Raw genomic sequence first — 21,385 nt, forward strand, 5'->3', positions numbered from 1 at the left:
TTCTTTTAGTTTTTTTTTGGCTTTTTCTTCTGTAATTACATTCTGGAGGACATTCGGTCATGGAGGCATTAGTGGCGACTATGGCTGGGCGCCCAGAGCAGGGACTTTGGTGGGCAGCTGCAAGGTAGTTTGTGTACCTAGGCAGAACTCTGGTAGTTGTTGGCATCGTGGAAGTAGCCAGGGCTTGGAGCAGCACCAGTGCTGGACTGTGGCAGCCTGTGGCAAGGCAGCTGGTAAGCCTGGATGGTGGTCGGCAGCAAGATGGCAATGTGGAGGCACAGAAGTTCAGAGATTGACACAGCATGGCAGACAGATCAAGTCCTCTTCGGGAAAGCCCAGCGTACAGCAACTGCAGGCCCGTGTTTAAAAAAGGACTATAATAATCAACTTTCAACTTTATTTCTTATTTACTACTTTATACTGAGATGAACTATAATGTTGAACTTGTAACTTCTTTTTATTCTTGCTACTTTTTACCTTTGATTTTCTACTATATACATTGTAACTAAGAAGAAGGGTGACATTGTGGACTTTACAGTGTATCCTGTATCCCTGTACTTGAGTACATGTGATAATAAAACCTAATTCTGATCTAGATGTTAAGTCATGTGGCTGTGTTCCAATGGGCTTAATGAACCATTGACTTAGTTTGTTGTGATGGCATCTTTTTGCTTTTCCACTGAAGGACAATGTGAAATAGCAGAAGGATTCCTGGGGTGATGAGCAGCAGGGCAAGGTCGGACTCCATCTATAACCACAATCACCCTCATGCCAACTCATTTCAAGAGCTGGGACTGAATGGGGTGGGACTTTTTTTTAAGGCGTTAAGTGCACCATCAAGCACTCCCAAGATTGGGACAGCATTGAATTTCTAACAATCACAGAAGAAGCCATGTCTGATTGTTTCCCACATCATCCACTGTCTCTTCAGTATCCACTGAACATCATTCTGTGTCCACCGTGGAAAAAGCTATCCCCCAATTCACTTATAACTACAGTTTTTGAGAAACTCCTTTTTTTTCCACCTTTTTGGGATAGTAAACTGAAAAGGAAGTTGGACAGCTATGTAGCAGAAATACAGGGAGAATTTTGAAACTTGGAAAAATCAAATGGTACACCATAACCCCGCTTTTTGAAGCAGTGAAGGGGATACTTTGGGACAGAGTCGTACTGAGGGTCTGAGAGTCAAATAAATTCGGATTGATGACACCCTCTGGTTGAATTACAGTTGGTTACATAATGAAAGGTCAGCCAGAGGCATCCAGTGCCTGCAAACTGAAAACATCTCTCTCTCCTTTCTCTGATTTGTAAGGTTGCAAAACCACTAGCCAATGTTGTCAGATGTGTCTCTCTCTCTCTCTCTCTCGTTTGAATCTGCCATCATGCCACATGAGGAGAAAGGATAACTCCACCATCATTAAACCAGCCCTCTCCTAAGTGCTTTTGTTTTCTTCCTTGAAATGTTGGCAGTATTGAAACGGCCAGCTTTTGTGCTCCTGAGATGCTGCTTCGCCTGCTGTGTTCATCCAGCCTCACATTTTATTATCTTTAAAAAGATGGTGATGGCCACTTTCTTGAACTGCACACCCAAAATGCTGCTCAGAAGGAAGCTACGGGATGTGACTTTTAATCTTGTCTTTCCAAACAGTAGAAGTCATGGGTCTTGAGGGTACCGTCTAAGGAGTCTTGGTAAGTCTCTGCAATGCATCTTGCAGATGGTTATACACTACTGTCACTATGTGTCAGTGGTGTGGAAGGCATGAACATTTTAAAATGATGAATGGAGTCTCAATCAAGAGGCTGCTTTCTTCTAGATGGTGTTAACCTTATTGATTATTGTTAAAGCTGCTTCCATCCAGGCAGATTGGAAAGATTCCACCTCATTCCTGAGTTTGCTGTTTGTAGATGGTGGACAGAACAATTACTTGCCTCAGAACTTGTAGCTCCTCTGGCAGAAAGAACTTATATGGTTTGTGCAGTTCTGGTCAGTAGTAACCTTAAGGATATTGGAAAAGCTGTATTCAGTAATGGTGTTGATGTTGAATGTCAAGGGGAGATAGTTAGACTATTATTGTTGCAAAGGGTAATTGCCTGGCACTTTGCGGCTCATATGCTACTTGTCAATTATCAGCCAAAGATTGGATGTTATCCAGGTCTGCTGCATATGGACATGGGCTGCCTTTGTACCTGAGGAGTTGGGAATAGAACTGGACATTGTGCAATCATCAGTGAGTCTCCCCATTTTTGACCTTATGTTGGAAGGACAATCATTGATAAAGCAGCCGAAGATGATTGGATGGAGGAAACTCCCTTGAACTTGTTTGTGTCCCCTAAATCCACTATTTTGCCAGAACTTGATGTTTAAATATTTCAAATCAGATTTCTGTCCATGCTGCAATTGGAACAGTTCTTCCCAAAATCACAAATTATATCATAAGTTGCAGCATAACTCCTTTCAGACAAATCGACCTGACAATCCTGTTGGACAGAAATAGTAGGAACTGCAGATGCTGGAGAATCTGAGATAACAATGTGTAGAGCTGGGTGAACACAGCAGGCCAAGCAGCATCAGAGGAGCAGGAAGGCTGACGTTTCAGGTCTAGACCCTTCTTCAGAAATGAGGGAGGGGAAGGGGGTTCTGATAATAAATAGGGGGAGAGGGGCAGGTGGATAGAAGATGGATAGAGGAGAATATAGGTGGAGAAGATACAGACGGGTCAAAAAGGCAGGGATGGAGCCAGTAAAGGTGAGCGTAGGCGGGAGGAGATAGGTCAATCCGAGGAGGACGGACAGGTCAAGGGGGCAGCATGAAGTTAGTTCCTTCGGAGATTGGGGTGGGGCTTGAGGTGGGAGGAAGGACATGTTCGGGAGGCGAGGACGAGCTGGGCTGGTTTTGCGATGCGGTAGGGTGGAGGGGAGATTTTGAAGCTTGTGAAATCCACATTGATACGATTGGGCTGCAGGGTTCCTAAGCGGAATATGAGGTGCTGTTCCTGCAACCTTTGGTTAACATTGTTGTGGCACTGCAGGAGGCCCAGGATGGACATGTCGTCTGAGGAATGGAACAGGGAGTCGAAATGGTTCGCGACTGGAACACATGGTTTAGTCTGAATAGTACAGGTTGGATATCTTTATCCAAAAACCTAAGGACCAACTGCTTTTCAGATAAAGAATATTTCCAATTTTTTGATACAAGGCAGGAAATAGATTTAACATGATATAGAGCTGGATGAACACAGCAGACCAAGCAGCATCAGAGGAACAGGAAAGCTGACATTTCGGGTCGAGATAATAAAGTGTGAAGCTGGATGAACACAGCAGGCCAAGCAGCATCTCAGGAGCAGAAAAGCTGATGTTTCGGGCCTAGACCCTTCATCAGAGAGGGGGATGGGGTGAGGGTTCTGGAATAAATAGGGAGAGGGGTAGGTGGACTGAAGATGGAGAGAAAAGAAGATAGGTGGAGAGGAGAGTATAGGTTGGGAGGTAGGGAGGTGATAGGTCAGTCCAGGGAGGATGGACAGGTCAAGGAGGCAGGACGAGGTTGGTGGGTAGGAGATGGGAGTGAGGCTTGAGGTTGGAGGAAAAGTTAGGGAGGTGGGGATCAGCTAGGCTGCTTTTGGGATGCGGTAGGGGGAAGGGAGATTTTGATGTTTGTGAAGTCCACATTGATACCCTTAGACTCACCTTCAGACACTTAGACCTGTCCGTCCTCCGTGGACTGACCTATTTGCTCCCTCCCTCCCCACCTACACCCACTTTTACTGGCTCCAACTCCGCCTCTTCGATCTATCTCCTCTCCACGTTTCTTCTCCTCCATCCATCTTCTATCCGCCTCCCCCTCTCTCCCTATTTATTTCAGAATCCCCTTCCCCTCCCCCATTTCTTAAAAAGGGTCTCAACCTGAAACCAGCCCAGCCCGTCTCTGCTTCCCTACCTGTTCTTCCTCTCACCCATCCCTTCCTCCCACCTCAAGCCGCACCTCCATTTCATACCTACCACCTCATCCCGCCTCCTTGACCTGTCCATCTTCCCTGGACTGACCAATCCCCTCCCTACCTTCTCACCTATACTCTCCTCTCTACCTATCTTGTTTTCTCTCCATCTTCGGTCCACCTCCCCCTCTCTCCCTATTTATTCCAGTGCCCTCTCCCCATCCCCCTCTCTGATGAAGGGTCTAGGCCCAAAATGTCAGCTTTTGTGCTCCCGAGATGCTGCTTGGCCTGCTGTGTTCATCCAGCTCCACACTTTGTTATCTCAACCTGAAACGTCAGCTTTCCTGGTCCTCTGATGCTACTCGGCCTGCTGTGTTCAACCAGCTCTACACTGTGTTATCTCAGATCCTCCAGCATTGGCGGTTCCTACTATCTCAGTAAATAGATTTGTTCAGTTTTTATCACCTATTCTAACTCAGTAAATAGAACTAAAATCAAGCTCACAGTATCTGTTCAAATTCCTGAACTTAAACTGCAGTGAATTTTACAAATTTTACATTAAGGAAATGCAAGATACAGAATGTGTGTCAGATTCATTGAGCGAGGTGCCGAAGATTTCCCAACATTGTTGGCGGAACTTAATGAGTCCCAAACACTCTTACAAGATTCAAAATCTGTTTCTTTGATCAATGAGTCTGTTAAATAATTCAGAATGGTTATTTCCTCCTGCAATGGCTGCACACAACTATTCTCAGTTGTGACGTGTATACAGAATCAGGGACAAAAGAATCACAAAAAGACCTACGTTTACACTTAGAACCACCATAGACCCCTTTAGGCCTTTTGAAAAAAAAAACTTTTAAGTATGTTTAGCTAAAGGATGTTTCTTTCCAAGTGGCCCGAACTCAGCACATCTACGGTTCATTCCGGTCTAGTTTCGAAAAGACCTTCTTAGGGTAGTAGGTCTTGATTCTCAGTACATTTCTCCTGTCACAAATGGAAGAATTCTTGGAAATAAAATATAATTGCAGGGCAATGTGGAAAGAGTAAGGGGAATGGGATTCTTGGCTAGTTCTTTCAAAGAACTAGTGCAGACACAATAAGCCAATTGGCCTCCTGAGCTGTACAAATCTATAGTTAGTGAATGGGAAACTAATAAATGAGGGGGAGTCAGCAGCATGAAGACAGAATGCAACATTGAAACTCTGCATGACCATGTTGCTCAAGACTATTACAGATTCAGGTCCAGAGGAGATAGTAACTGGAAATACTAACAAAGGAATGACATCCTGATAGACGCAGCTGAACTGCCAAATTTAAGAACACTAACGATAATGTTTTAAATGCATATTTAACAAAGAGCAACATGATTTTTATCTCTTGCATTTTAATTACTTCGAGGGAATTTAACTTACAGAAATTAACATCGAGCCAGAGGAAACATTAGGAAGATTGTTCAAACAGTTGACTTTAAAGAGATCTTAAAGGAATCATAGGATCATAGAATCCCTATAGTGTGGAAACAGGTCCTTCGGCCCAACAAGTCCACACCACCCCTCAGAGCATCCCAACCAGACCCATACCCCTATAAGCCACCTAATCTACACATCCCTCAGCACTTTAGCATGGCCAATCCACCTAGTCTACAAATCTTTGGACAATGGAAGGAAAGCAGAGCACCCGGAGGAAACCTCGCAGACACGGGGAGAATGTGCAAACTCCACATAGGTAGTCGCCCAGGGGTGGAATTGAGGCCTGGTTCCTGGTGCTGTGAGGCAGCAGTGCTAACCACGGAGTACTGTGGAAAGAATAAGGAAGATTAAGTTTGGGGAAGGAATTCCAGAAGAAAATCCGACAACATGAAGGTATAGGTGACAAAGTTATATCAAGATCAGTATGGTATGTTGAAGAGGCCAGAGTCCGGAGAAGTGTTTTCAGGGACTTGGAAGACAAAAGTGGGTTAACATAGTCTGAACAGCACATTATTTTCCACAAATTAGAGCAGTCTCCATCCTGCATGATAAAACGATTTGAACTCCTCCATTGCTGGGCAAAATAAGCAAAATAAACATCAGCAACTATTACCAGGTTCCTGAAAGGCCCATGTTCCTCATTGTTATCTAACAACTTCTATGGCAAAGTGTGTGAATGAACATGAGGTATAAACAAAATCAGCCACAACTATAATAAATCTTCACTCCCTGAGTACTTGCTCCCTCTTTGGGGCTCTTGCGGCGCAATAACCCTTCCTCTGAGCAAGGAGACACAGGCTCAAATTCCACTTGCACCAGATGTGTCTGAACATGTTGATTAAAAATTGCTTGGTCCCTCTTCCTCTCACTTTTTGATGTTAACATTGCCCTTAACAGGCTTTGATTGTAAATATTCAATTGGCCAGGTGAGTGTTCTTCCTGGTAGTGGAGAAAGAACATAGACTTGCTCCCCTTGGGAACTGTTGTGGTGCCTTTGAACCAGAAAACCTGGGTTCAGGTTCTACTTGCTCTGGACATGTAATAACATCTGTGGGCAGGCTGTTTTGAAAACAAAACTTGCTCCCTCTGTTAATTGGTATCATCCATAGGCCAGGAGGCCTGGTTTAAGTCCCACCTAATCCAGAGGTGTGTAATAGAATCTATTAACAGGTCAGTTAGAAAGTATCTGCTCCCTCCTTGTGGTCAAATCCCTGTTTGCAAACACTAGAAGCAGGAGTAGCTTTCAGTATCTTGAGCCTGTTCTGCCATCAATAGGATCATGGCTGATCTGATAGCAACCTGAAATCCACATTCCAGCTGATCCTCCACCACTGGCCCCCTTCCTTGCCTTACTTAACAAGAACATACCCATCTGCCTTAAAAAAAATCTCTGCTATCACAACATTTTCAGGAAGAATTCCAAAGATTTGTGACTCTCAGAGGTACTGTGATTTTTGAACAGTGACCCATAGTTATAGATTCTCCCACAAAACATCCTCTCCACATCCACTTTTCAGAAGATCTCTCAGGATTTCAGATGTTTCAAAGATGTAACCTCTTAACTCTGCTACAAGATACAAGACCTAGCTTATCTAACTTTTCCCCTCAAGACAAAGCACCCAATCCAGGTATTAGTCTAGTAAACCTTATCTGAACAGCCTCCAACTCATGTACATTATTCTTTTTGAGGTGATCAAAACTGTACAGTCCTCCAGATGTGGTCTCACCAATGCCCTGCATAACTGAAACGCAATCTTGCAACAAATGATAATATTCTACGAGCTTTTCTCGTTACTGGCTGAACTAGCAAAATCCACATTAATAATTTATTCTAACACTTCTAGTGGATTGAGCAAAACGAACAAGTATACTGAGGCCATTGCACAGACATTTACTTGCACTTAGTATTATAAGAGAAACACAGCTAGATTCACTCATCCAATTTAGAACCCTTTAGAACCAAGATGATGAAGAATTTCTTCAGCCAACAAGATGATTAATCAATGAACTCATTGCCGGAGAAGGCTATGGAGGCCAAGTCCTTGAATGTCTTTAAGAAGGAGATTCAAGTTCCAGATTAATAAGGGGTTCAAGGAGACAAAAGAGGAAAATAGGGTTGACAAACCTATTAGCCATGAACAAATGGTGGAGCAAACTCAATGAGCTGAATGGCCTAATATGGACTTAGATTTTATTGTCACATGTACTTGAGCACTGGAATACAGGAGCATAGTAAAAAGTGTTCAAAGTCACCATTCTCCCACACCATCTTACTATACAAAAGACAGGTTTGAAAAACAGCCAAAAGAAAAGGAAACCTCCAGATCACTCCCCCATATGTCTTCACCACCAGAAAAACAAAGCCACAAAGTCCATTCTCTGTCAGAGTACTGAAATGAGTTCAGGGTTTAAGAACAACAATGACTTTTGGCAATCGTGCAGAGCTCACACCTGGTGTAGTGTGTATAGCTTTGGTCTACATTCTTTAGGAAAGATGTAGCTGCCTTAGAGGGAGTGCAACAAAGGCTCACTAGTTGATTCCTGGGATAAAAGGACAGTCTATGAGGAGAGATTGAATAAACAGATTCATATTCTCAGGACATGAGAACAAAAGGACGTCATCTGAACCGACTTGACAGGGTCAATGCTGAGAGGAGATTTCCCCCTAACTGGAGAGTCTTTACAAACAGGACATAGTTTCATAATGTGTAATCAATCATTTCAGATGGAGAAGTTTGTGAATCCGTGAATAATCTAAACCAGAGAGCAGTGAGTCCTTGGTCACTGAAATATTTTCAAAAGAAAAAAAAGAAATCCGGGGTATTGAGGTATAGAGAAGGAAACTGGAGTTGAAATTGAACATCGACTGTGATTTTATTAAATGGTAAGCAGTCTGAAGAGACTGCATGGCGTACTCTGGCTCCCAATTCTTCAGCTCCTATATCGTATAGTTACTGATAGGACTTGTCAATATCTGATCTTTAGCATAATTCTGCTCATATCAATGGTCTAAACAGGTCTGAGGGAGGCAGAGGGAAACCTGCTGTATTTCTTCCCCAACACCTTGAACACCCCCTCCCCCCGACCTTTCCAACACACACTATGTCACATTACTCTGTGAAATTGAAAATACGAGGCTTCCACAAAAACTGAAGAGGAAAATACAAGAGTCCATGAAGAAATGAGTGGAAAATCTGCCCTTTAGGTCAATCAATTGTACAGTCACAGTGATAATGCAAGAAATCAATGCAGCAGTCAACTGGTGCCCAACAAGATCTCACAATTGACAAAGGTGATAATCCCAAACCCAACTTGCAATGAAACTAACCAAACTGACAACAAAGTACTGCTGATGCAGGAACTGTTGGAGACACTCAGCAGGTCTGGCAACAGCTGTGGAGAGAGAAACAGGGTTAACTTTTTGAGGCTGATATGATTTCTTCACAACTGCCCAGGCCTTTTAACAGGCAGAAACAGCAATCTTACCTCATTGGCACCTTTCAAGATTCAAAGATTCTGCCACTCTAGGCACAGAATTGAATGAGTTCCATGTCCCAGATTTTTTTCCCCTCAAATGAAGGATGAAGAACCGAAAGTAAGCTATTCATCTTGATGGAAAGTGACAGAAATTCACTGTAAACAGAATCAGCTTTTGTCTAATGAGAGCAGTAAACATTTGATCAGTCTGCTGCCACGGGCCTTGCACTGTCCCAGCGGCACAACCAGGTCTGTCAATCACAGCATTCCCACCACCTCAATCACCCACCAGGCTTGGGGTTACGTGCCCCACGCATTGTCTCCTGGGGGCTGAAGTCCACTGGCCTTGACGGCCTCACGTTGACCCTCTGCCCCAGAACTACAAGTTCCGGCAGACATCGCGAGTCAGCACCATTGCGCAGGCGCGGTGATGACGAGCCGGCCGGCTGGCGGAGGGAACATGGCGACTTATGTAGAAATCATCCGGCACGAGTTTCCCGATATCGACTCTGAGCTTTTCCAATACGTGACAGGTGAGGAAAGTCTCGTATACGTTCTGCTTTGGTGACTGCTCACAGCGAATTAGGTTTTCCTTCTAGGTAGTCAGTTGTCCTTACAGTCTCCCTTCTGTATTAGTTGGTGAAACCCGGGCCCGGTCTTAGTGAAATAGATTCGGAGAAACTCAGGGTTATGTGGCATTTGCAGGGACAGCAACAAAATTAACGGTTCGAGTGCGAGATGACTCTTTTTGGGAACCTGGTCTGTCCGAAACGTCAGCTTTTGTGCTCCTGAGATGCTGCTTGGCTTGTTGTGTTCATCCAGCTTCATACTTTATTATCCTGGTCTGTCCGTTCTGGTTTGCCTAATTGCGCTATGGACTATCTTGTTCCAAAGGGGAGCCGTAGCTCAGTGATTAACACTGACCTCCGCTTACCCCTAAGACCGAGTCTGAGACCGTGGACTCGATAGATTGGGCCCCACAGTCCAGGCTGATACGACTGGTAAAGGTCGCCATAGTCCCAGAGGACCATGGGGCTGTTTTATCATAAGAGAGAGAGAGAGACACGACTGGCTTCGAGTTTAACCTGAGGGTCAACCGCGCCTCGGGCAAGGGGACATTGATTAGAAGGTAGGACCTTCACCGTAACCTCAGCCAGGAATTGAATAAAACAAAGACCTGTGGACCTTGAAGACGTGAAACAAAATTGTAATTGTTGCAGAAACAGAAGGTCTGGCAGTGTCTGTGGAGAAAAAAAGCAGAGGTGACATTTGAGTCTAATGACCCATTCTCTGAGTTGATAACAGCCAGGAAGATGTCCAGTTTATGATGATGACAGTGTTGGTGAAGGGGGTAGGGAAAGAGGAAGAAAGAGTAAACGGATGGATTGACGGAGGGCTCAGAGCCTGAGAAACCTAGTCACATTATAAAGGATGGCTAATAGTAAGCCAGGGAAGAAGAAAAGCTGATAATGGAGACAATAAGTAGGTGATAAAGGGTTGGCTGTGCTGAAAGCAGGCAATGTTGAGTCAGGGACCAGAGTGTGGGAGTGGGTAAGTGACATAGAGGCAGGTGTTCAGACCCAACATTATTGATACAAAAACAAAGTTACTGGAACACCTCAGCAGGCCTGGTAGCATCTATGAAAGAAAAAAACAATTAATGTTTTGGGTCCTGTGACCCTTCCTCAGAACTTTGGGTCGGTGTTCTGAGGAAGGGTCATGGGACCTGAAATGTTAACACTTTTTCTTCCTTCACAGCTGCTGCCAGACCTGCTGGGCTGTTCCAGCAACTTTGTTTCTGATCCTGATTTATAGCATCTGCAGTTCTTTAGCCTTTTTACCCAACACTATTGAATTTGATATTAAATCCTAAAGACTACTCAGTTCCCAAATGGAAAATGAGATACTGTCCTTCAAGTCTTGTCAATGTCCTGCAGCAAGCCTAAGACTGAAATGTTGACCAAGGAGGACAATGGTGACAGGCAACTGGAAGCTTGCAGGCATTTTTAAGGACAGATGGTAGGTGTTCTGCGAAGTGGTCATGCAGTCTGAGTTTGGTTTTTCCGATGTAGAGAAGGTTACGTTGTGAGTAGCAGGAGTTGAACCTGTGTCTTTTATGTTATTGTACATTGCAGTCCAGGCATCCAGTCAGCTGAACTCATTTGGGGGAATGCTGAACTGTCAGTGGGCTGGCCTTGAGGGTGTGCTGGGTGGCCAGCTGTCATGAGACATTAATTGAAATTTCGATCTGACTTGTCAGATGGACGTTGAAGTGCCCACTATTATTATACTTGAAAAGCGCAGTGTTCAGTGTCCTGGCCATTATTCATCTCTCAATAAGTATATTAAAAATTCTTAATGTTAATGTATTAATATTCATGCAATTTTGCTGTGAGTAAACTGTAGAATTGTCATGCCTGTGTAAGAGCAACTTGGGCTGTCCTGTGCCCTAGCCTTTTCCTTTATTAGAATGTATTTTGCTTCAGATGTTTGTCCAACTCTATTGAAAGGTCCGGTTGAATCTCCCACCACTACTCGATAAGGCAGTAGAGTCAATCGTAAACCAAATTGTAAACCATTCTTGTCTTTCTGTTAAATTAGCTCACTTCACATTTTTTGATACTGAAATGTTCACGTCTTTGCCAAAACTCTGATGCCAAACGCTAGCCTTACAAGCCTTTTCTGCCCTTCCTCCCATTGGCTTGAATTGGCTGCATAGTTTATTCTGCTTGCTTTGCTGATTGCTCTACAATAAAGGGACATTCGATTTTTGTTAGAACTCTGGCGCACCTGAAAATTTTAACTGTTTCAGCTATTCATGGCATCTTGGCCATTGTGGGCTCCTTCTTTAATATCACAGTTGCCATTATATATGTTATTTCACTGATACTTTGTAAGGTAATATTTAACAACTGCTTTTTGCTTATTTACCAAAGAATATCAGTTGAAAATTTCTAACACATGCTATGATTCTCAAATCTGGAAGTAAGTTGTGGAAATGGGCTTTCATAGAAAATGTCTTGCAAAATTCTGGATTGTAGCATCATGGAAACATAACTGGCAAGGTTGAAAATGTAATTGGGTATCTAAGAACATCAATTCCTGATTTTTCTTTTTCCTTGAACTGTTCAGTGTTCAGACATTTTGATTTGCTAAATATGAATTGTAGTCTTGCATATTCTTGGTTTTGTGTTATATGGAGCCAAGATTAAATTCAAATCAGTTGCTGAAGATGGCTTACAGATACTCATGCACAGTATTTTCTTGGTGTTGCAGCATATGAGATTCACCAGAACATTAGTCTCCTTGGTACTTTTGGTTCTGATATTGAAACCGTTGTGTTCCACCATCATCATGTGCTTTGCAAGTCTGTTCCCTCTTAAGATGAGCCTTGCCAAATCTGCTCCTAATTATGTTTAGCAAATTTTTGTTTAATCACTCTTCGCAGCAATTTTTATTTTTCTATCCAACTGATCCTTTCAATTCTCCTTCAAAAAGGCATTTCAAATAAATTTTACAAGTTCACTTTTTTCCATAAGGCCCAAGTCTTTGAAACCATTGCTCCAGATCGAGCCCTGTGCAAGTTGCATCTTGGCAATTGCTTGTACTCCCCAGCTTAATAATTGTCTTGTTGTGAATTACTATAACAGAAAATACATGGGCTCAGGCGCTTAGGATCAGCAGACCTGAAGATTCAACACAAGATAGTGTTGCATCAGGTTTTTGTGTCCAGTTCACTATCACCTAGGACAGAGAAAAATCCCTTGATCAATCATTAACCTTTGCCATAACCGGAACTTAGATTTATACAATACCTTCAATAAACATGTCAAGGTGACAAAATATTGTACTCCAATACAATGTATAATAAAGGTAGTTAACAAAGACTTGATCAAAGAGGTAGGCTTTAAGGAGTCTTTTGAAGTCAGAAAGAGAAGTTTCCGCCGGACCTTAGCGGCTGATGTTATGCTACCAATGGTTGAGCAATTATAATTGAAATATTCAAACGCCAAAATTGGAACAGCGTGATAGTTAGGGTTGTAGAGCTCGGAAATTCAAAGCTGTAGAGGGTTTTGGAAATATGGATGAGAATTGCTAATCTGAGACCCTAATTAGTTGAGGGGTCATTGTAGCACAGTGAGCATATAGAACATGAACCACAGACTTCTAGATGACATCAAATTTAGAGGGTTGAATGTGGGAGAGCAACTGGAAATGCCTTGAAGTAGTTATTCCTAGTGGTACCAAATGAACAGTTGGGGATTTAAGCAGCAGGAAATCTAAGGCAGGGGTGGAGTTGGAGACCATATTCCATAAGAGCAGAAATAGTTCAGTCAACCCATCTGCCCCCAATGACATTTTCTGATAATCCTCAAATCCATTTTTCTGCCTTTTTCCCTATACCCTGTGAAACCCTAATTGATTAAAGAATTTTCTAGCTTAGTCTTAATATGCTAATGACTCAGTCTCTGCAGCCCTCTGTGATGGAGTTCGACGGATTTACTACCCTCTGAGACAAAAATTCCTCTTTGTCTTAAACTGAAGTGGGTGACTCTTTATGTTGAGATTATGACCTCTTGCTGAAAGGATAACAGCATTTCAGCATCTACCCTGTTAAGCCCTCTAATGCTAAAGAGATGAAAATAGATACCAGTTAGCTTAAATATTTCCTCCCTTTATCAGTTGTGTACTGTATACAAATACTCTCAACATTTCCAAACCAATGACTATCATTGCTTAACAGGCAAGGACAGCACATGCATGGGAAATGCACCAGCTCCATAATTTCTTCTAAGTCACGTGCCATTCTACTTGCATGTATCACTGATTCCTTTATGATTGCTTAGACAAAATAATGGACCTCCTGGCCGAACAGCTTTGTGAACGAGCCATCACCTCTCAGTCCACAGTGGTTGGATAAGAAACACTACCATCAAATTAATCTGCGTTAAATTGAGTTCCAGCTTTGCTAGCTGTATCCAAATTCTGAGAATGAATCAAAAAACTTTGAAGATCATCCTTTTGAGAATTGCTGGAGGATGTCTGATCCTGTGAAACCACAGGGCGAGAGTCACACAGTCATAGCATGGAAACAGACTCTTAGGTCCAACTAGTCCATCCTGAATATAATCCCAAACTGAACTAGTTCTACCTGACTGCTCCTGGTCTGTATCACTCCAAACCTTTCGTATTCATGTACTTATGCAAATGTCTTTTTAAGCGTTCTAATTGTACCTACATCCACCACTTCCATATGCAAACCACTGTCTGTGTAAATAAAATTTTCCCCTTTTTTTTATACCTCTCCTCTCACCTTAATGTTCCTCCTAGCCTTGCAATCCTCCATCCTCAGGAAAAGACAACTATCTATATTATTGTGCTCCTGAGATGTTGCTTGGCCTGCTGTGTTCATGCAGCTTCACACTTTATTATCTATACCCTTTATTATTTTATAAACTTCAATAAGGTCTCCTCTTAACATCGTACTGGGGAAAAAGTCCCAGCCTTTCTTTATAACCCAAGCCTTCCACACCTGGCAACATCCCAGTAAATCCCTTCTCATCATGCGCTGTCTCAAGCTTAATAATGTCTGCTCCAAATCTACTCCAAAACCTTAATGTTCTTCATATAACTAGTCAACCAGAACAGGACACCGTATTCCAGAAGAGGCCTCACCAATGTCCTGTACAACCTCACCATGACTTCTCAACTCTTGTACTTAAAGGAATGAACAATGAAGACAAGCATGCTAATGCCTTTTTAACTACCCTGTCTTTGTGGTGCAAACTTCAAAGAATTTTGTATTTGAGTCCCAGGCCCTTCTGTTCTACAGCACTGCCCAAGGCCTGACCATTAATTGTATAAGCCGAACCTTGTTTGTTGTACCAAAGTGCAATGAATGAACCAGCGGAATTTCTTCCCACTACCCTCAACTGGAGACTACTCCAGTAATTGTCACTGCAGAGTTGTTTCTTGACATCCTTCTTTAACTTGCCATTTACATTTTGTTTTACTCTGTTAGGTCCCTTTTCGGTATCCTTGTTCCAAGCTTAAATATTCAGAAGTTTGAGTGAAGGACAAACAAATGGAGATTTAGTTACTCAAAGCATGAGGGTTGTTCTTGTGAGCCTTTGAAGTGACCCATTTAAATGGTTCAGGAAAGCAGCTGTATGAATTTCTGGTGTAAGTGAATGAAGCAAATAATGTGAAGGTGCGTACCAACTTAATTGGTCAAAAGTACTGGCTCCATTTGGTTTGCTGCTTCAGAAGGTTCTTTAAATTCACACACCTTATCAAATCGAGTTGAGTTAGAAACAGAGTTTGGGGCTCAGCCAATCACAGCTGCACACGTGATAAAATGGGACTTAGTACGTCAGACTCTGGGGTGAGTTTCAGGTGGGACGCATCTGCAGAGGAGTTCCAAGAATGTTGTACAGTCAGATCATTGAATGAAATAAATACTTTGAGGCTCCAGTAAGTTTTACTGATAAATGCAAAAGGCCTTTCGGTGTGTTCCAGCTTGTCCAGCTAAAGTGAACCAATGGCCTCTGACACTACATTGTTCAATGTTTCAAGGTTCCTGACAAGCTACTTTTTGTCCAGCTATTGGTGACATCACTTTCCTATGAACTGCAAATGGATAGCTGTACGCAGTTGTGTAGAACATGACAGATTTGAGTTGAACAATTTTTCAGCCCTCCCTTTTTGTAAGGTATTAGTTCACTCTCCGTATTTAATTTACTGTGAACTTAAAACTGCAGCTATAGTTAGTTAACTTTTGAATGTAATTCTTGTGACTTTCACCTGGAATATTCACTCATACAAAAATACTGATGTGAAACCCTTGTGTAAAATGGAGCAAGTGACTAAAGTCAATACATGACTGTGTACAGTAAAGTAATAACTCGTGCTGTAAAATAGCAGTATTATCTCAATGTAAGCAAGGTTCAGTTAAGCACCTGCATCAGATCAAAAAATGAGATACACAAATTCTTGGGCTGACTCCTTAGTTTGTGGTAGGAGTATTGAAATTCCTTGTTATGTCACTTTCTTTATATCCTTCTGGCTGAATTGTAATTGACCAAAAGCTCAGTGCATGTTTGCTGTTCTAAGGTAGGTTGAATGATACATGTGTTTGTGCTGATGAGGTATATGGAAATGGAGTCAGCCATATTTCAGCCTCCTGGCTACTAGTCAGTCTTCCCTTTCTGGAAAAATGGCTGCTTGTTGCTACACTGAATGCCTGGCATACAATCATGGGCAAATTGCAGTTTTGAAGAAGTCAAGTCTTTGGAGCAGGGTTAGGTCATTTGTTCCCTCCAAACTGCCGGCTTTGCATTCACGATGATTATGACTTTGACTCTATTTTCCTGTCAGCTCTCCATAACTCTTGACTGCCCTAATGATTAAATCTCAGTCTTCACTTAGCTTTTAATATATTCAGTTATCTATCCTCCAAAGTAGAAGTCCAAAGGTTAATGACCTACCGAGAGAAGAAAAGATTTTCCTTGTCAGGTTAAATAGAAGACTCCAAATTTTAAACTCTGCCTCTGGTTCTAAATGCCACCCTCATTTCAGCCACATGCACCAATACAAATGTGCAGAAACATTCTCTCAATATCTGTCCCTCAGGATCTTGTGTTTATTTCTTTATTTCATTCCAATGAATATGCGTCCAAAAAACTCCATCTTCCTTCAAGATCAAAACTTGTTGAATCGTTGTGTTCGCCCAATAATTCCACTCGCTCAGTTCACACTGTAACCAACCATTCAGACCTATGCTCCAATTTTTACCTCAGTTTAAACTACTTCATTTCCAGCCTTGGTGTCTTAATGGTGGACCTTTTTTGTCATTTCCATTGTTGCCTACTCCAATTCTGTCCAGAATTGTCTTAGTTGCTTCACTTATCTAACTTCAAAAATCTATTCTCATCGTGTCCTCACATGCTGCTCATCTCTGCCCTAGTCAGTTAAGCAGCCTAATGCCTGAAGTTTGAAGTTGTTGTATTTGTGTTTAACTTTGTTTCCTCGGTTTTCCCTATTTCTGTAATGAGTTTAATTTCTTGCTGTGGTGGCTGTGCCTTTAGTTGTCTGAACTCTCGTGGAATTTCCATCCTTGGAATCTCATTGTCTTATTATCCATTCTTTCCAATGGCCTGTATTGGGTGATTTTCTAGGGGGATTTTTTTCTGTTCGAAGATGTAGCAGGGTGGGTTTGCGGGGGTGGTGGTTGGAAAAGCACAGCAATAATACTATTAAACTTTTACAAGAGCAAAATACTGTAGAAGCTAAAAGTCAATAAGCAAACAAAATGCTGAAAGCACTGTCTCGCCACAGATGCTATCTGACTAGCTGAATATTTCTAGATTTTACTATTTTGATTTACATTTTCTGGGAGAATTTTAATGGATGAGGTGGTCCTCAAAAATCTGCATCATACTTTATGCTAAATGTTATGGACACAGTACTGAAAGGTCAAGTTTCCAAACTCGATCCAGAGCATCAGCAGATTTGGAAATTCAGTAATCTTGCATTCTAGATACTCAATTTTTCCATGGAAAAGTAAAGCTTTTTGTCTGGAGAAGTAGTATCCAATTCATACAATATACCAGTTAAAATAGTTGACCTCCTAATAAGGAGAGAAAACATGGGATAGAGGCAAGAATTTTTGTTTCTGCGGGAGTTCTGTGGTTCTGGACAGCAATCTTAAGAGCTGCTTTGTTCTGTAAGAAAGAGTCAGCCGACCATAAGATAGTGGCTGCATGTTCAGAAGAGATTTCAAATTGACTTATGATTTACCTAAGAGCAACAGTAGTCACTTTTCAGAAATAATTAATTGAGAGATGTTTTATAATGTCCTGAGAATATGGGAAGTTCTATTTAAATAAAAGCCTTTTAATATATATGTACAGAAATGTCCCAAATACCAAGTATTCTCTCTGAAGTCATATTCTTGCCTGAAATGGGGATCAGAACAATTGGCATTTGGAATTTTATCACCTTGACATCATAATGCCAAAGCCATGAATTCACTCCATTCCCTACAGCCTCAGCCCCAGACCACCCATCATCTCAGGTTGTGAGCTCCAAGGAAGTGGCAGCGACTCTCATTGAGGTATTTTTTTTTACTTTTCCCCAAACCATGCCAATGAGACTGGCCAATCAAGACAGTGAAAAACAATTTCTTCAGTACTCCAATTGGTTAATCAAGTATTTTTCCAGACATGGATGTAATGGTACGGAGATACAACAAGGTTGGATAGGACAGCCCTGGGATTGGTGCCGAGGTTTCCTTTTTTAAATTACACACATGTATGGTTCTTAGCGATAAGGCCCAGTTGTAGTTTCATAAATTATTGTGGATATAACCATTTGCCCCTGTTGAGCAACTCCTAGCTCTAAATTTAGATTTTGAAATAGCTTTGTACTGGGAATAAAGTTGAGAGCACTGCAATATCATCTGTCTTAATGAATGGTGTCACAAGACAGCTGCTGTTATTCAATAGTTGGACAAAATTCAGATTTTACTTTTCATTGGCTTGCTTTCAGAGATGTACTTTGTTTTGCAACTCCTAAAACTGGATAGCAAACCATGTTCGGGAAGGGGCAAACGTACCATGCTTTCACAATGCCAATATACATTGCATGTACTCTTCATTGTGGAGGTGCTGATGTTGAACTGGGGTGGACAAAGTCAGAAGTCTCACAAAGTTGTAATCCAACAAGTTTATTTGAAATTGGCAGGCTTTCAGAGCAGTGCTCCTTTTGTTAGGTGAAGTGGAGGGAAGCGCACAGGCACAGAATATATAGGCAGAAATGGGTTCTGAAACGTTGTGATTTCAACTCAACCTGTTGGACTGTAACCTGTTATGTGATTTCTGACTTTGTGCACTTTAAATCATTGAAATAGAATGTTAAGCAAAACCCCTAAAATAGCATCATTTCTATTATGCTGTGCCTAACTCTCATGGATGTATACAAACTGTCACTGATGGTACATAGGTTCATTCATGCGATTTTCTGGTGTGTTAATCTACCAATTTCAACACAGTTATTCACTTTCTTTGGAGATGCACAAGAAGAGAACCTGAGTAACATTGCCAGCTCTATTTTTAACGTGTGAAAGTCTGGATAATACTCACATTCCATTTCTAACTTTTTAAAAATTCACTCCTGGGCTATGGGCATTGTTTATGCAGTGCAACAGGGGTGGGCAGCACTGAATCCCGCAGATCAAAGAAGTGTCTATGGACTGAAAACATTAACTTGCATTCTCGCTCCACACACCTGCCAGACCTGTTGTTTCTGCAGAAGTTTCTGTCTTTACTTCAGACTTCTATCATCTGTAGTATTTTGCTTTTATTTAACTGAATTCTAAAGTCCTGCCGGGTTTGAATAGAGACCAACTAGCGCCAATTGTCGTAAGTGAAAGTGGCTGAATGTGACCTTGGTGTCATTGAGTGCCAGTGTTAACAGTTCATTAGTTTTCAAACTAACGGGCTGTGCTGGGCAAACCCGAACTCTAAGACTGGAGCATTTTTCAAATTCTATATTCTTTCTGTACCTTTGGACTTAATTGTATAATGTTATGGTTTCTCTATTCTGCTAAAGATGCTTTACAGTGCTAGTTCTAATGTATTCTGAGCAGTCATCGATGTCTTCTCTTATCAGGGATTTTTGAAATTGTTAATCTCCATAGACAAAGCTCAGCCACTTTTTAAGTAAAATTATTCAAATATTTGCCAGCCTTGACTGGCTCTTTTTTCACTATGATCCCGATTAGGTTTCCTTTGGAGTTTTTAAGGTCAGTAGAGCTGGTTGTGCCGATGAGTATTGTCAGCTGCCATGAGTAAGTTTGCAGTATGGCACCAATCTTCAGCTTCCCAACTGGGAAAGGTACTTTTAAACCTTTCATCTGAACCCAGGTTGCTTCGCCCAGTTCTCCTCCCCAGTTTTGTAGAACTAGATGCTCTTGAATTTTGTTATAAAAACAAAATACTTGAGAGGAATAATGCTTGATGCTGTCGACCCACATATCAATTTCTCAGTTTCTGCTGTTGAACCCATCTGTGCAACAGTGATCTTCCCTTGTTACCTGTATTACACCCCTCCTCATTAGGTGAATCATCATACTTTGCCTGGGTTGATATGATCAGCAATAAGATCTAATCCTATAACTTAAGTGCCATTTTTAAACTATATTTTGTGTCCTTCTAAACTGCGTTCAGCCCTGAATAATGCCTAGTATATAGGAGATTGAGTCCTGCGGTTGAGATTTTTGATGTTTTTAAGGGATTCAACAGTTTATGTAGAAAGCTTTTCTACCGTAAAATCTACAGGCTATTTAGTAGAAAGATTAGGAAACACTACTTTGGGAAGAGTGATAAACAATATGGAACTCTTTCCCAAAATTGCAGTAGCTGCAGGGACTCTATTGATTTTACGTCTAAAATCAATAGATAATTTTTGTGAGGCAATCACAAAGATAGAAAGCAAGGCAGGTTGGTGGGGTTAGCACATGAAGCAGTTATAGAATCATCGTTACACCACACGGAAACAAAACCTGCTGACCAAAATCCTGAATTAACCTCATTGCATTTGCCAGCATTTATTCCTCTAAACCCTTCCTATTCACGTACCTATTCAGTTCACTTTTAAATGTTAGTATTTTACCCGCTTGCTCCACCACGTCTGGAGCTCATTCCAAATACGCACCAGCTCTCTGTGAAAATAGTGCCCCTCAGGTCCCTTTTTAAAACTTTCTCCTCTCACCTTCAACCTGTGCTGTCTAGTTTTGGATTCCTCCACCCCAGGGAAAAGTCCTTAGTTATTCACCCTATCCATTCCCCTCATGATTTTAATAAACCTCTATAAGGCCACCCCTCAGCCTCCAACACTCCAGGAAGGGAAAAACCCCAGCCTATTCAGCTTTTCCCTATGGTTCAAACCCTTCAATCCCAGCAGCATCCTTTTAAAATCTTTTCTGAACCTTTTCAAGTTTAACAGGGAGACCAGAATCAAATGCGCCATTCTGAAAACCTCGTAGAATGCGACAGGCTCAGTGACCAGATGTCCTGTTTCAATTCCTAGTACATTCATTCATTTTGACAGTCTTTGATCTTTTGGTTTTGGATGGTGCCTTTGAACTTTGCATTTTAAGGCAATATCTGTCAAACTGGCAAAGCAATAAACCAATAAACTGATCACACATAAATGTCAGGACACGGAATATTCTTCAAAGGATCATAATATGGGAGAAACTTAAATGTTCATGATAAAATAGATGGTAACTTGAAGACAGTCAGCATATTTTTATTGTGGCAAGTTATCTTGGGTGGGGGCTATCTATCGGCCTCCACGGTTTGCAGAAATTTAAGGGAAGTGATTAGACCACAATGTAGAGATGCATGCAGTGAGGGTGCCACTGTAATCATGGTGACTTTATACAGATTGAACAAGCCAAATGAGCAATAATACTGTGGAGGAGGATTTCATGGAATGTAT

At 41.7% G+C, this 21,385-nt stretch overlaps 1 protein-coding gene across 2 annotated transcripts in view; it reads left to right on the forward strand.

Moving 5' to 3' along the window:
- Nucleotides 1-9,308: 9,308 nt before the first annotated feature.
- The window catches only part of abcf3 (ATP-binding cassette, sub-family F (GCN20), member 3), a 95,051-nt gene continuing 82,974 nt past the window's right edge, over nucleotides 9,309-21,385 (forward strand). Inside the window, exon 1 of one of the 2 annotated variants that reach the window (XM_048542551.2) lies at nucleotides 9,309-9,414. In XM_048542551.2, coding sequence (XP_048398508.1) covers nucleotides 9,312-9,414 — 103 coding nt within the window. In that variant the 5' untranslated portion in view covers nucleotides 9,309-9,311. The remainder of the gene's footprint in view (nucleotides 9,415-21,385) is intronic. The other variant, XM_048542552.2, reaches the window with a different exon arrangement.

The sequence above is a fragment of the Stegostoma tigrinum genome, chromosome 14, assembly GCF_030684315.1.
Source record: "Stegostoma tigrinum isolate sSteTig4 chromosome 14, sSteTig4.hap1, whole genome shotgun sequence".
NCBI lineage: Eukaryota > Metazoa > Chordata > Chondrichthyes > Orectolobiformes > Stegostomatidae > Stegostoma > Stegostoma tigrinum.